Raw genomic sequence first — 16632 nt, forward strand, 5'->3', positions numbered from 1 at the left:
TGAGAATAATTTTGACCAAGAGCAGGGAAGTTATCCTTAGTGCCCTGAATGATAGTTATCCTTCAATCTCAAACAGGCTATTAAGTCATTGTTATTTGTGGGAGCTCATTGTGCTCAAATCAGCTGCTATAAATGACCTCACTTTAGAAGCACCTTATTAACAGTAACGTGCTTTGTGATAGACCAAAGTGTGCTGCATAAATGTTAATGTATAATGTTAACCTACACATAGCAAGCTTTATATAGCATACTTACTGCTTTCCATAATCAGAAAAGATACTAATGCTAGTCTTACATGAGAAGTTCCATTTAGAGTCGTGACTAGAGTGTCTACTCATTTAAACTACATCATTTTTCTTCAGTTTAGGATTAATTTTATATTGTTTAATCCAAATATCAAATCTTTTGAATGTTTTGTGTCTCATCTCTTTCTCCATTTCACACTTCCCAGAGTTTGGATTCTTTTGGCTCTGAAAACAGAAACCAGAGCACAAATTTGGAAAAGATGAAAAGAGTTACATTCTCTCCCTTTCAAGGCCTGGGCTTTAAATGTGCCAGGGACTGACACATGGTTCATGCACCTAAATCTTTGGAAAACTATTATCATAGATCACTTCTTTTTTATTCCTATTTCTTCTGCAGTCTAGCCTTAATTTAGGTGCCCATTGTGCCTCTTGTTAAAATCTCTTGTCAAATTACTTGTTTTTACATAATTTTTGAACGGAATCTTATTGCATTGAACTCAATTTCAGGGATCTTAGATAAAGTAAAATAATTTGGATTGATCACATTTAATTTACAATGGAAATGAGTAAAGTAACAGTGCTAATATAAAAAATACAAATACTGTAAGTATGGGGACTTGGATTTTCTATGCCATCAGGGATGCCATCAGGGGATACAATGTATTGCTCACAGCTCAGAGGAAATTGACCCTACAGTCATGGACCAATCTTTCTCAGTGTACTGACTACCCTATAATTATATTTTTCATTTCAACTACCCTGTAGGATACAGTTTCAAGATTGCAAGCAGTTTTGTGGAGTTAATTTATCACCTGAAGCAAGAGAATGAAAAATATCTTTGGCTTGTAGAATTACTGAAGCATTTTTTCAGGTGACATGAATTTTAAGGAGATCTGACAGTTTGCTATATCTGAGCTTGAACTTGTTTCTTTCTGCGTTTCATTGAACTTCCAATCAGTAAAATGTAGTCAGAATATCCAAGTACAATGTAAAGCACAGACAGTGATTGTTAAATTTTTTGATAATCTGGCTTGATTGCACTGGAAAAATTGGCTGAGGGGACCACAATCATCTTTTGTATCCAATTCCTTTCACATACAATTTTTCAATTAATTACATTTTGGGTGCTAGTCTGTATATTCACATAAAATGCTGCAACTTCATTCAGATTTCAGAAAGAATACATAAAATTACCATGTCACCAATTTCCACAGAGATTTCCCCAATCATCCACCAGGACATTGACAGAAGATTCATGAAATCCCTGCAGAAGCAACATTTCTGCAGCAAACAAAATTTTTCTACATAGTTTCTATGGAAGTTATGGTGGGTAATTGAAAATATCTCTGTAGAGGTTTAATCCTTGCATTAGTTCCCTTGTCTTCAATACTGGGTTTGCTTTTCAAATGGAAGCAAAAGAAACCAATTGTTATGCAAGTTGATCTCATTTTATAGTAGTCATTGGCATGAGTTTTATGGAAATTGTGAGTATTTAGCTGGCCTACTGCTGACATTTCCTTGCATAATTGTGAGCAACTTTGGGATTTCCTGCAAAGTTGCAGTCAGTGATTCTCCAAAGTTCTTCGGAACTCTCTCATGGAGGAATCCTGTGAAGGAACCTAGACTTGAAATGATGTGCCAACTCCTGTGCCAAGCTGAACTTGGCATGGGACTGTTTGACCATTGATTTGTGTGTAGGGTAAGAGCTAAGAAGAACTAAAGTAAATACCAGTTAATTAAGATATTTTTATTCAAGGATTTTTTAAATAGATTTAATTTTTGAATGTTTCTCTGTTTTTTTGAACATTGGGACATTCAGTAACAGTTAAGTGGTTTGAGATATTTGAAAGCTTTGACAGTTCTGGTATTTCTCTTGTAGCACTTGAGTACAATATACCTGTGAACTCTTTCAGAACATCACTAAGCACCTCTAAGGCTAGATAGGAGGTGCACATTTTACATAATTAGCCATCTGGGTCCAGTGGGCTGCAGTTAGGACACAGGGCAAAGAGAACTGGTGTGCTAACACCCCAGAGGAGTGGCAAACAGCAGTTCTGCTCAGGATTACTTGAATGAGACTAAAATAGAGCAGAATACATGGGAAGACGGAATATGCTTTGTGTATTGAATAGCCTGCCTGAGAGTCTACAATAGACATCAAGAAATGTGGAGACCTCCTTCTCCAACCTCTCTTGACTTTCATTGTGTCAAGAGCTCTTCCTTGTTAAGTGGGTGCCTTTTTTAAATTCATCTTCAGGATCTGGGTATTGCTGGTATGGCCAGGATTTATAACAACAGGAGGTGACACTGACACAGTGAAATGGCTGTTGCACCAATTTTCTGTTTCCACTGGAAGAATAGTGCAGGCCATCTGAAGTACAGGTCTTGGTGGAGTCTCAATACTCTCTCTTCAAAGATCTGCTGTTGAAACCCAGGAGCACAAGCAGGCATCAGGATTACAGCTTGGCGTTCAACATCATCATCCCCTCGGTACTAATCAGTAAGCTTCACAATCTGGGCCTCTGTACCTCCCTCTGCAACCGGGACTTCCTTATCAGGAGACCACAGTCAGTGCGGATCAGTAGTAACATCTCCTTCTCACTGACAATCAACACAGGCGCACCTCAAGGATGCGTGCTTAGCTCACTGCTCTACTCTCTCTACGCTCATGACTGTGTGGCTAAGCACAGCTCAAGCATCATCTATAAATTCTCCAATGACACCACTGTTGTTGGCAGAATCTCAGATGGTGATGTGGAGACATACAGGAGTGAGATAGATCGGCTGGTTGAGTGGTGTTGCAACAACAACCTCACACTCAACATCAGCAAGACCAAGGAATTGATTGTGGACTTCAGGAAGGGGAAGTCGGGAGAACACGCACCAGTCTTCATCAAGGGGTCAAAGGTGACAGGGTGAGCAGCTTCAAGTTCCAGAACATCAACGTCTCAGAGGATCTATCTTGGGCCTAACACATTGATGCAATCATGAAGAAGGCATACCAGCGGCTCTACTTCACTAGGAGTTTGAGGAGGTTTGGTACGTCACCAAAGACTCTTGAAAATTTTACAGTTGTACAGTGAAGAGCATTCTGACTGGTTGCATCACTGGTATGGACGCTCCAATGCACAGGATCGAAAGAGGCTGCAGAGTGTTGTAGACTCAGCCAGCTCCATCACGGGCACAACCCTCCCCGCAATCGAGGACAAAAGGTGGTGCCTCAAGAAGACGGCAGCCATCATTAAGGACCTTCACCATCCGGGACATGCCCTCTTCATGTTACTACCATTGGGGAGGAGGTACAGGAGCCTGAAGACCCATACTCAATGTTTCAGGAACAGTTTCTTCTCCTCCACTATCAGATTTCTGAACGGTCCATGAATACTACTTTGTTATTCCTCTTTTGCCCTATTTATTTATGTTTTTAATTTATAGTAATTTCTATGTCTTGCACCACACTGCTGCTGCAAAACAACAAATTTCACGACATATATCAGTGATAATAAACCTGATTCTGATTCTGAGTTGCTATTGTGCATTAGTGTGTGTCTGGAGGCAGTGACAAAAGCAGAGGACATCAAAAAGAGTGCTCAGAAGCACATTCTGTTTATAACGTAATGATTAAGGAGGTAATAAAAAGTAATGAAGTAAACAAAACTAAATTTAACCAAAAGTATAAATTATTCATTATTATAAAATATATTTGCAAGGATTAGTAGGTGCACAGTAAAATAATTCCTCAATTTCTTAAAAGTGAAGTAATTTGAGTCTTTTTGTGCACTGGTATCTCATTGGGTAATTTATGAGTTTGCAGTTACAGTGGGAAAACTCACCCACCTCAGTATTTTTCAGTCAATCCTGAGCAGGTAAAGACAATGATTGCTGCAAAGCCTCATGTCAAATATTTGCCAGAATGGGAAATAAAGCTAAGTGGCTTCAAAATGACCCATGTGTAAACATGCAACAATGTTTTGAATTGATCTTTTGTAACATGTCAGATATGCTAAACCTGGAAGTCATACCATAAAACATCTTCTGTATCCACCCACAATTTACAGCATTGGTCTGATAGACAACATATACTGTTGCCAGCAGGTACCCATAAAATTGACCCTATGTGTAATAACACAATTCTCCATCCTACTTCTCCTTACTTGATCATTGAAAATTTAGTACTCGGCTAAAAATAAGTAACCCTTTCCATTATATCCAATATTATAGCAATGATGTTTGCAGCAGGCAGATGTATTTTATTTCACCTATTTATGATCAATTCTGTTGCTGATTATTATGCTAGGAAATTATTCCTTGCTTGTTATTGACTCTGACGTTAAGCTACTCATGGCTGTTTTTTAGTTTATACACTGAAGGAGAAGATCAGACTCCATCCAGTTGGAGAGAAGAACTTGGTGCTTCCAGACATATTTCTTTTAGTGATAGTGAAACAGTGACTGGACTTGATCCAGACTGCAGTTGAAAATCAACAGTGAGCATTTCAATTTTCCAAGTGTCATCAAATACTATGACGATAGTTGCCTGCACTCTGGTGTTGGCTTAGTTTTGTTTTCTTTTCCCAGACCCTTGGCTCACTGCAGTCAACGAAGCAATGCATTGCTTGGAAAATGATAACATCCCAGGTGCCTGTGATACAGAAGTTGCATCTGAGTCACCAGGATGGAGTAATAACAGAATGTGCCCCAGTCAAATTTTCCAGGTTAGGCAAAATGACCTGGAAATGGTCATTAACATGTTTCACAAAGAGACAAATCAATTTTTAATAGTGCAACTTTGGTAAAAGCATAATGCAAGAGAGTGTGAATAGTTGATGTGGTGGGATGAGGGTCGACAAAGGAGTAGATAAAAACTGATGAAGTGTATCTGGGCCTCGGTTCACTGCAGTCTACTGTAATGTATCAGCTTTGTTTCTAATCCTCTGAGGTCCTCCCAAGCCAACTGAATTTTGATACCGTGTACAACCAACCATGTTTATGCAACAATGTCATTCTCAGCTTCTGTACCTCTAGTTTTTTCCTAAAGCCTTCTCTTGTTTCATTAACACCACTTCTACCATTTTGCCCTGTTTTCCACTTAAGCAGCACAAGCTGTTCTATTTCTCTTTTTGTGAGTTTCCACCTTCACGTCTGTTTGTGTCCAAGTGTCTGTGGGCTTGACAGGTATGCGCAAGTTTGTGTGCTTTAAAACACTTCAATGCCTCTCAGCTGTATATTCTCTTTGCATCTCAATATTTAATGCTTTTGCTCATTATTTGACTGAGATGATCTGTTCAACTATTCCATTTACAATTCCTCTCGGAATTGATTGCTTTTTCCATTATGTTGCCTCTATTTCATTCTATATTAATGTGTCTGTTCGCAGCATGGTATTCAGTTCTGAAAAAAAAGGTCCAGATCAGAATCATAATTTGCTTTGCTCTCTATATTCATGCTACCTTAACTATGCATTTACTGTAAGCTAGTAGAAAACCATCTGATGACCTAGACCATCTGGCCATATAACAATATTAATTAACTTAATAAGTAAAAATATTAGTGTCTTAGGCAGCACCTTATTATTGTGACACACTAAAGACTGATTTTTTTTCAACTTGCTAAGAAGGTTCTTTGTGAAATAGATTAGGCCAATATAATGCAAGATACAGTTGCACAGAGCCAAGGTACTTTTCTATTCATATGTTTCTATATCAATGGTTAGTTGTGACTCACTTGGTAGTATTCTTGCCTCTGATTCAGAACTTAAAGCCTCCCATCTCAGTCCAGAAACATGAGCACAAAAGTCTAGGCTGACTTTTTTAACAAAATAAACTTTATTCATAATAAAAAACTGTATACAATAATAAAACAGTGCAAACCTTTACATTTGTGTACAGATCAATTCTTAGTGTTACTTTTTACACAAACTACAGCATCAATGCCACTTGTGCGGCTCCCTGGGGTGATACCCCAATCCCATATTTACAATCTTTAAGGGGCTTCCTCGCCTGACCCCGCCCCTCCCTCTCCAGTGGCAGATGAACCTTAAACTGTCATCCTTCCCCACTGAGCCCTTGCGTTGGCTGCACTCAGCTTCAGTGAGTCCCTCATCATGTACTCCTGCAGCCTGGAATGTGCCAGTCAGCAGCATTCCCCTACGGACATCTCGCAGTGCTGGGGGACCAACAAGTTACAGGCAGCCCAAAGGGCATCTTTCACCGAGTTGATGACCTTCCAGCAGCAGCTGATGTCCGTCTCTGTGTGTGTCCCCGGGAACAGCCCGTAGATCAGAGAATCCTCTGTTACACAGCTGCTGGGGATGAACCATGACAAGGACCCTTGCATCTTTCACCACACTCTCCTCACAAACCCACAGCCCTCAAAGAGGGGGCGACCGTCTCGTCCGCAGCGCAGTCCTCCCAGGGGCAGCGCACGCTGGGACTGATGTTCCGACCATGCCCGAAGGATCTGACTGGGAGGGCCTCTCTCACCACCAGCTAAGTGAGGTCTTGGTGCTTGTTGGTGAGTTCTGGTGATGAGGCATTCCGCCAGATGGTCTGGACAGTCTGCTTAGAGAACCACCCCACAGTATCTATCGAGTCCTTCTCCTGCAGTGTCTGCAGGATGTTCTGTGCTGACCACTGCCTGATGCACTTGAGATCAAAGGTGATGGTCTGGAAGAACTTTTCCAGGAAGGACAGGTAGTGCGGCAACATCCAGCTGACTGGGACGTTGTGTGGCCACGGGGCCAGGCCCATCCTTTGCAACAGCAGGGACAGGTAAAACCTCGGTACGTAGTGACACTTGGTGCCCACGTACTTGGGTTCCATGCACAGCCTGATGCAGCGACAGACGAAGGTGGTCATCAAGATGAGGGTGACATTGGGGACACCTTTACCCCCATTGTCCAGGAGCGGTGACCCGTCAGACCCACTCCATTTTGGATCCCCAGATGAACTGAAAGACGGCACGGGTGATTTCCAAGCTGGAGGAGCGAGGAACAGGTCACACTTGCGCCAAGTACAGCAGCCCTGAGAGCACCTCACACCTGATGACCAAGTTCTTCCCAGTTATCGACAGGGAGCGCCATTCCCACAGTCCCAGTTTCTGCTTCACCTTCCCAATCCGCTCCCGCCAATTTTTGTTGCACGCCCCGGCTCCTCCGAACCAGATCCCCAGCACCTTCAGATAGTCAGGCCTGATGATGAAGGGGACATTGGATCCGTCGGACCAGTTGCTGAAGAGCATGGCCTCGCTCTTTGCGCAGTTGACTCTGGCCCCTGAAGCCAATTCAAACTGGTTGCAGATGCTGATCTGCGAACTGACCTTGGGTCCGAGCAGAAGACAGCAACGTCGTCCATGTACAGGGAGGTTTTCACCTGGGTGCCCTCACTGCCTGGCAATGTCACCCCTCTGATGCTCTTGTCCTTCCTGATGGATTCGGCAAAGGGTTCTATACAGCACACAAACAAGATAGAGGAGAGAGGGCAGCCCTGTCTGACTCCAGACTTGATGGGGAAGCTGTCTGTTTCCCACCCATTGATTTGAACTGTGCTACAGATGTCTGTGTAGAGCAGTTGGATCCAATTCCTGATTCCCTCCCCAAAGACCATTTTGAAGAGCATGTCCAACACGTACGTGTGTGATATCCTGTCGAAGGCCTTCTCCTGGTCCAAGCTGACCAGGCAGGTGTTCACCCCTCTGTCCTGCACGTAGGCGATGGTATCCCTGAGCAGCATGAGGCTGTCAGAGACCTTCCTGCCAGGTACAGCACAGGTTTGGTCTGGATGGATCACCTGTCCCAGAACAGACTTGACCCTGTGGGTGATGGCCTTGGACAGGATCTTATAATCCACATTCAACCGTGAGATGCGTCTCCAATTTCTGATGTCCGCCATCTCCCCCTTCTGCTTGTAGATGAGGGAAATGATGCTCTTCCTCATGAATTCTGACATGCTGCCAGACAGAAGCATAGCATTGTACACTTCCAGCAGGTCCGGGCCCATCCAGTCCCACAGAGCCGAGTACAACTCCACCGGTAAGCCGTCGCTTCCGGGAGTTTTATTCGAATCAAAGGAACGGACAGAGCCAGTCAGCTCCTCCAGGGTCAGTGGTTGGTCCAGATTCTCCCGCTTGCTGTCATCTAAGACCTCCATGATAGGGGACAGGAAGTTCTGGGAGGTGGTGCTGTCTGTGGCCTTTTTATTGTATAGACTGGCATAGAAGGATCTGCAGATCCTTAAAATGTCCGTCTGCAAGGATGTTACTGAGCCGTCCTCTTCCTTAAGGCCGTGAATCACAGAGCTCCCCCTGTGCACCTTTTGGAAGAAGAAAAGTGAGCACGTCTCATCCTGATGCACCAATGCAGTTCTGAAGGAGTGCTGCACTGTCAGATGGGTTATCTTTTGGCTCTCAAGTGGTCAGTCCCTTAGCACTACTTTAAAGAAAAGTAGAACTATTTCTGGTGTGCTGGCCCATAGTTATCAATCAATAAACATTTCTTAAAAAGACAATCTGAATATTACAGCAATCTGATTTGTAAGAATAAAAAGGTGGCAGTGTTTCCGATATTACACCAGTGACTATATTACCCTGTCTGCAAAGCATTCTGGGATGTCTGGAAGGATCTCAGAAGTGTTATTAAGGTATGTGTTTCTTTTGCTGAAATTTAGTTATAATTTTGGCCAGAGGAAAGCATTGATATTTTAAATGTTGTTTTCAAATCACATCAGAGAGCATTAGTTATCTGATATAAGGAAAAACAAGGGCACATTTACAAAGAGGTGCATTTGAAATATTTGTGATTATTTTGCTAAATGCTATAAATAAGGTTTTCTTTTGCAATATCACAGTACTTTTATAATATATATCAAATCAATCAAATACATTACATCTGTACAGCACACATACCGTTCCTCATCAAACATCTTTCCAAATAATATGTTTTCTCTGATAGTCCCATGAAATATCCAAGCTTGTTGGGACACAAAGGCCAGTGATCCATTGACAGCTACAATTCCATTATGCAAATTCATCTGCAGCAAGAAAAATAAATGATTAAAATTGATCATATAGCACAGCATTTTCAACATGAAAATTGTCCTAATGTTGTAAAGTACCTGCCTTAATTTTCAGTGATGAGTGCAATTAAGATTTAGTGGCAAATCCGACAACTTCCTGAAGCTCATTGAGAGAGCAGCAGTAACATTTTTTCTAAAATAATGGCATATTTGTTGCAATTTACAACTAATCTCTTCTTTACACAATTTGCTGGAATTTTTGCGCAGGTTGCTGGAATGGTGGGGGAATTTAACTCACCATTATTTTGGCAGCAGATTTTGTTCTATTATTTTAGATTGTTCTGCCATATTGGGATAATTTTGCTGGATTAACTCATGGCAAATGCACTTTCTTAAGAAGGATTTCAGTGCATGGGGTCATCCCACATGAATCAGATTATTAAAGAATTCTTCAGGCAATTTCACAATAAGAGATTGTATCCATCAATGTAGTCAAGAGCAGATACATTTTATCTGCCAAAATTAGGGCGTAATCTCAGAACAACACACTTTCCTACCAAATAACAGCAATGGGAAAGACATAACAAATGTGTCCATTGGCCTTTTTTCATTTATTATTGGAGAGCTACAGATGGTGTTATTTCCTCTAGAAGCAGCTTGCTTGTTGGACAGGGAGAAGGAGTATAGCTGACTCGCAGATGTAGAATGAGTAATTGGCCTTTCCTGCTCTTATTCCCATCTACCCATTGGTTACCAATCCCCTTCCCCCTTACTTAACCTTTATATACGATGTCCACCCAGTTTCGTTTCCCCTTTAATAATGACTGTCGATCTCATTCCCCATCTACACTATCCTCCCACCTTTAGATAGATTTCTCCTCCCTTAAAGACAGGTTTTTCCTTAATCCCCTTCCGCCCATTAATTCCTGTTTCTGTGCGGAGAAACTAAAATATTATGCTTGATAACAAGGACTAGTGATTCCAGCTGTGCTCCTGGATATGAAGTAGGATGAAAGCCTCCTGCAGCACCAATCACAAATAATAAATGAATAATGTAGGAATAGATTTTAGAAGAAGTATAACTTTACTTTCTAGTCCTTTAATATAGATTGAAAACAAATTGGCTTAAGTATGCAAATACATCTACGTATGTATTATTTTTAACTACTCAGATGGAATTAGTTTTGTTATTAAACAGTAAGAAATGCATACCTGTCCTAGCACAGCAGATATTAAAGAGCTTTTTCCACTTCCTACATTTCCACAAACTCCTAAAAGCAATCCCTAAAAAAATTATCATAAGTTATTTAGTTAACTTCTTGGACATTTCCCCAAAAACAAGATAAATATAAATATGACAATTTAACAGCTGAAATGTATGTGGTATGTACCTTCTCCAAACAGAAGCTAAGATTATGAAGAATCGTTAATGCTTTAGGGGTAACTTCTAGTACTTCACCATTAATATTGGGCTCATTTATTTTATTTGTATTAAAGCCATCTTTTCTTTTTGAGACTTTGTCAACAGGATCAGATTCTCCTTCACTTCCATTTACATTGTTCCATGAAAGTGATGCATTTTCCATCAGCACTGCATAAGGTGAGTCTTGCAAAGTTTTCACATATACCTCAGGATTTTCCATGACCAACATTTTCTAATAAGTAAATAAATTATTGAATGCAAATGCAATGTACAAATATTAATGGGAACATTCAGAATTGTTCAATTATGCTTTTCAAAATAACTTTCATTTTTTTAAAAACTAATGTGTAAAATTAGCAAAAGTACTTTCTTTTACCTTTAATCTTTTTAAAGAAACCCTGGCCTCTGCAAATCCTTTAACTGAAAAGGGCAGAGTGGCCAAAGTGAATTTCATTACATTGAAAACTGCGATCACAGTGAATGCCTTGAATGATAAGAGAAATAAAGTGGAAAATTTAATGGAATTATTTTACTACTAACCAGAGTTACCTGTATTTTCATTAGCAAAATTCCTTCTATTTGTTCTTACCACAGATGCTGTCAACTCATATCCCAAAAGTGTGTGCACAACGAATGTGAGGACAGTGGCCAATGTTGGTACAATTGGGGCAAGTGAAGAATTTACACTCTGTACGTATCCTGCTTTTTCTAAAATCTTTTGTTCATTTTTCCGCACATCTATAGTAGCAAATGAATAATTATCCAGATCAACACCAAGTTTAAAGTAACATTAATATTGTTTATAATGTGCTTTATTGAAAAGCTTTATACTAGTAAATGATGCTTAATATTGTTTATAATGTGCTTTATTGAAAAGCTTTATACTAGTAAATGATGCTATTTCACATTTTGCTTTTGAAAACAGCTTTAAAGGCATTCTTTTTTACTGTACTATATAAACCAAAGGCAATTTTAGCAATTTGTACAAAACTTCATAGATAGCAAGTATTTTAAAATAGCTATTTATGTGGAACAAGTTGTGTTTATGAGATATTCTTATTTTATATGTAAATTTTATGTCAAGATCATGCATAGTTATTTTTTATTTCATTTAACTGAAAAAATACTGCACCTTACCACTTATAGAATGAGCAAATGATTTTTCCCATGCGTACATTTTTATTAGTTTTATATGCGTCAATACTTCATTCATTAATCGCACACGAGTATCTGTCTGCCCAATGGCTTTACCTCGAAATGCCGTGGTTAATCGTGCCATTAACATCTGAAACCAATAAAAATTACATTTGACATCCCTTCCTGTACAGGAATTGCAGAAATCAATTTCTGAACAAGGTACTTTGTTACAGGAGAGCTCTCAAGAAAACCAACTAAAGACAAATAGAATATTTTAGGATGCAGAATAAATATCATTAACTAGCAAAGATTAATATTAGTTACTGTACCAGACCTGCAGCAAAAATACGTTTAACTCAAAATAAATCAATATTAAGAGGGTGGGGGTGGAGGTGGGGGTGGGGGTGGGGGGAGGTCAGGCAGCTGGATTGTCACAGCAGTTTTGTGATCTTCACAAATAACAATTGGGACAAGCTTCATCTTGCAGCATGCCATGAAGAACCAATTGGGACTGTTAAATGAATTTTTTAAATAAGCTGTGAGGTGAAAGGAATATAGGAGTTATTCGCACAAAGACATAGATACAGCTGATTGAGCTTATGAAACATTAACCTTAGGAAGTGGCTAGAATAAACATCACACAATGACATGAATTTGTTCAAATCCAACTGTCCTGTTGTCAGGCTGCTAACAAAATTTATGTTACAAAAGACATGTAACAGCCATGGTCCCACAGGGATTAAAACAGAAAATGCTGGAAACACTCAGTAAGTCAGGCAGCATCTGTTTTTACTTCAGATTTCCAGCATTTGAAGTTATTTTTTTAAATTTTCTTTTACTGATGGTCCCAGTGGATCTGGATATGCCGCACAGCCTTTGAAAGTATTGCAGTTATAGCCATCCCTAGAATAAAACCCATTTGCCAACCTTTCAATATGCTGATAAATCTAGAGCATTTTCCCAGCAAAGTACCTTTATGTGATTATGGTCAAAACGTCAAACTGAGTGAGATAACCATAGAACCATAGAACAATACAGCACATTACGGGCCCTTTGGCCCACCATGTTGTGCCAACCTTTAAACCACACCTAAGACTATCTAACCCCTTTCTCCCACATATCCCTCGATTTTAAATTCCTCCATCTGCTTATCTAACAATCTCTTGAACTTGACCAACGTACCTGCCTCCACCACTACCCCAGGCAGCGCATTCCATGCATGAACCACTCTCTGGGTGAAAAACCTCCCTCTGATATCTCCCTTGAACTTCCCATGGAGTCTCTGCTAGCCGTTGATGGAGTAACAGCTATTTGCTGCTGCTCTCACTATATCTAACCTCTTCAACCCAATTTGAAATCCTTCCTTTTCACCCTCAGTAGTAAATTTAAACGTGATTTTATCTTATTATGAATACAAGAGGTGCTAAGGCTATGAAAACCACTAAGGAAGATGTTCCTCCTACAACTCTGGAAGCTATTTTTGAGCAGCTTCAACAACTTAATGCCAAATTCGATTCTTTTCAAAGAAGCCTGGAAGATCATGAAGGACGAATTGAAGTGAACGAAGCCTCTCTTTCGGTTTTGGATGGGAAAATTGATGATTTACAGAACCTTTGTAAAAAGCAAGCCAAAGACAATGAAAGATTAAAGCTGAAGATTATTGACTTAGAAAACAGGAGCAGAAGATCCAATCTTCAAATTCTAGGATTACCAGAAAAGACTGAAGGTAATCAACCTACAGAATTCTTTGCAAATTTTTTGGCTCAGTTATTCCCTGGTATTCTAGAATCTTTGCCTAAGATTGATAGAGCACACAGAATACCTTTCTTTAAACCTCCTAGGCAAGTCAAACCCAGATCAATTATCATCTACCATCAATTACCATGACTTTCAAACTCGGGAGCTTCTAATTCCGGAAGCATGTTGTAGAGGAATGATTAACTATCAAGATTGTCAGATCAGAATCGTTGAAGATTACTCACCATAGGTTATGAAGGAACGGGTTAAATTTAAAAAGGTTTTGTCGGATCTGTATCCGAAAGGGTATAAGCAGTCACTTTGCTTCCCTGCAAGACTCAGAATCGTACTGAAAAATGGCTTGAAAAAATGGTTTTGATCGTCTGAAGAAGCCCAGATTTTTCTGGAAACTCCCACTGAATGATTTCATATTCCTCGTTATGAACATTTTCTGTTTTCTATTTTTTTTCTTCTTTTTTTCTAGTAATCACTTACTAATACTTGGGATGATTATGTTTTTTGATTCTTTTTTGTTTTGTTCTTTTTTTAAATCTTTTTTTTCAATACAGTTTGAAATAAGAAAAAAGCAACATGTAAGAGCTGTGTTGAACTAAGAACACTTGTTTTTTTACATTTGTAACTGTGGTTTCTTTGTTTATTTTATTGTTATGTCTGGGTTGGAATTTTACTAACCTTGAAGTTATTGAGCAGAGATAATTGGGGTTATACTGTCTTTAGGTAGGTGCCAGCTGTTTCTTAGCTGGCTTGTTTTCTGTGGGCGTTGGGAGGGGGGTGGGGGGTTTTCTGGGAAGCTGTTCTGGGCTGTCAGCCAAATCTGTTGCTTAGCTACCTTATCTGTAACTCCTCTGTAGTACTTTTTGCTGGTACATTCCAATGGTTTGCTCATTATTCTTTTTTTTAACCTACATTTAAATAATATTATAATAGATCGAGTTATTAATTTACTTAGTTTCAATGTGAAAGGCTTAAATCATCCGTTGAAGTGAAATAAGATTTTTGCCTATATTAAAAAACTTAAAGCCTCTATTATCTTTTTACGAGAAACTCACATTCGTAACTGTGATAATGCATGTTTTTTTAATCGATGAAATGGGCTCCAATTTCATTCTTCTTTTCAAGCTGAATCTAGAGGGGTTTCAATTCTTACAGATAAGACAATTTCATTTGATTAACATAAGGTAATAACTGATACTAATGGTTGTTTTCTTATAATATCAGGGAAAATAAATAATAGACCAATGGTTTTGGCTAATATTTATGCTCCAAATACGGAAGACCCAGGATTTTTTGAACGATTTTTGTCACTCCTACCAGCTTTGAATTTTTACTCTTTGGTGTTAGGAGGAGATTTTAATTGCTGGTTAGATCCCAGATTAGATAGGTCATCCACTAAATTAGCTGCTCCTAATAAATCAGCTTTACTTCTTCAATCATTTTTAATGAAAACTGGTGTCATTGACGCCTGGCGTCTTTTGCACCCAGAAGATAAGGAATATTCCTTTTTCTCTCATGTTCACCGTACATATTCCAGGATTGACTACTTTTTTATTGATAATCAAATGATTTCATCTGTTCGATCCTGTGACTATAAAGAGATTGCTCTTTCAGATCATGCTCCCGTGCTTCTATCTTTAAATCTCCCTGGGCTCCCTCAGACAAACAGATTTTGGCATTTTAACCTAAACTTGTTATCTGATAAAATATTTTTTAAAATTATGGAGAAAGAAATTACTCTTTTTTTTAGAAGAGAATTCATTGGAAGAAATTTCTAGTATTATCGTTTGGGATACTTTCAAAGCCTTTATTAGAGGTCAAATTTTTTCTTATACGGCAAGCATTAGGAAAAAAGCTAACAGAGAAAGAGCTGATCTAGTTGATCAACTGAAACTATTAGATCAAAAATACACTTTGTATCCAGATCCGGCTTTATATAAAAGGCAAGTTGAAATTAAAACTAAATATGATCTTCTTTTAACATATCCAATTGAAAGCCAACTTTTAAAAGATAAAAGTCAATTTTATATCCATGGAGATAAAACAGGTAAATTACTGGCTAACCAATTAAAAATCTCCAGAGCTAGATGGCAAATTAAAGAAATTTTGAAAGCCAATGGTGAGAGGACAACAGATCTTTTAGAAATAAATGATACTTTTAGAGAATTCTATTCTAAACTTTACAGTTCTAATTTTCCTAAAGATAATACTGTAATGAATAATTTCTTTGAGCAAATAAACATTCCTATACTTTCTTCTGAAAACCAAAAACAGTTGGATCAATCTATTACATACGAGGAAATCGCCGAGGTTGTGCGATCTTTACATTCTGGAAAGACTCCAGGTCCTGATGGATTTCCTGGAGAATTCTATAAGGCCTTTTCCTCTTTGCTTGTACCTCATTTATGTGCAGTTTTTTCAGATTCTTTTAAATTGGGTAGACTACCACAATCTTTTTATGAAGCCTCTATCTCATTTATTCTTAAGAAAAATAAGAACCCAATAGAATGTGCTTCATACAGACCAATTTTGTTACTTAATGTGGATGTTAAAATTTTATCTAAAGTTCTAGCTCGTAGATTGGAAAATATTTTACCTTCAATTATATCCGATGATCAGACTGATTTTATTAAAAATTGATATTCTCATTTTAATATTCGTCGTTTACTGAATATTATCTATTTTCCCTCTAAGGAAATATCGGAATGTGTGATATCTCTAGATGCTGAGAAGGCCTTTGATTAGATTGAATGGAATTACTTATTTAAAACTTTAGAGAAATTTAATTTTGGGCCTGATTTTATCCAATGGATTAAATTAGTTTATTTATACCCTTCTGCTCGAGTTCTTACTAATTTTCAAAATTCTAAATCTTTTAAACTTCAACGTGGAACCAGACAGGGATGTCCTTTGAGCCCTTTGCTCTTTGATTTGACCTTAGAACCTTTGGCTATTTCTCTCCGAGAATCTGAGGATATCCTTGGTATCTCCAGAAGAGGTATTAACCACAAAGTTTCTTTATATGCTGATGATTTATTACTTTCTATATCTAATGTTGAAGCCTC

General features: G+C 38.7%; 1 protein-coding gene across 2 annotated transcripts in view; it reads right to left on the reverse strand.

Moving 5' to 3' along the window:
* abcc12 (ATP-binding cassette, sub-family C (CFTR/MRP), member 12) overlaps positions 1 to 16632 on the reverse strand; it is an 86402-nt gene that overhangs the window by 46556 nt on the left and 23214 nt on the right. For both annotated transcript variants that reach the window (XM_052028072.1, XM_052028073.1), the window contains 6 exons: positions 11816 to 11963; positions 11268 to 11416; positions 11055 to 11162; positions 10647 to 10910; positions 10468 to 10539; positions 9146 to 9270 (listed from right to left, as the gene is read on the reverse strand). In XM_052028072.1, the coding sequence (XP_051884032.1) occupies positions 9146 to 9270; positions 10468 to 10539; positions 10647 to 10910; positions 11055 to 11162; positions 11268 to 11416; positions 11816 to 11963 (866 nt within the window). The remainder of the gene's footprint in view (positions 1 to 9145; positions 9271 to 10467; positions 10540 to 10646; positions 10911 to 11054; positions 11163 to 11267; positions 11417 to 11815; positions 11964 to 16632) is intronic.

Source organism: Pristis pectinata, chromosome 13, assembly GCF_009764475.1.
Source record: "Pristis pectinata isolate sPriPec2 chromosome 13, sPriPec2.1.pri, whole genome shotgun sequence".
Taxonomy (NCBI): domain Eukaryota; kingdom Metazoa; phylum Chordata; class Chondrichthyes; order Rhinopristiformes; family Pristidae; genus Pristis; species Pristis pectinata.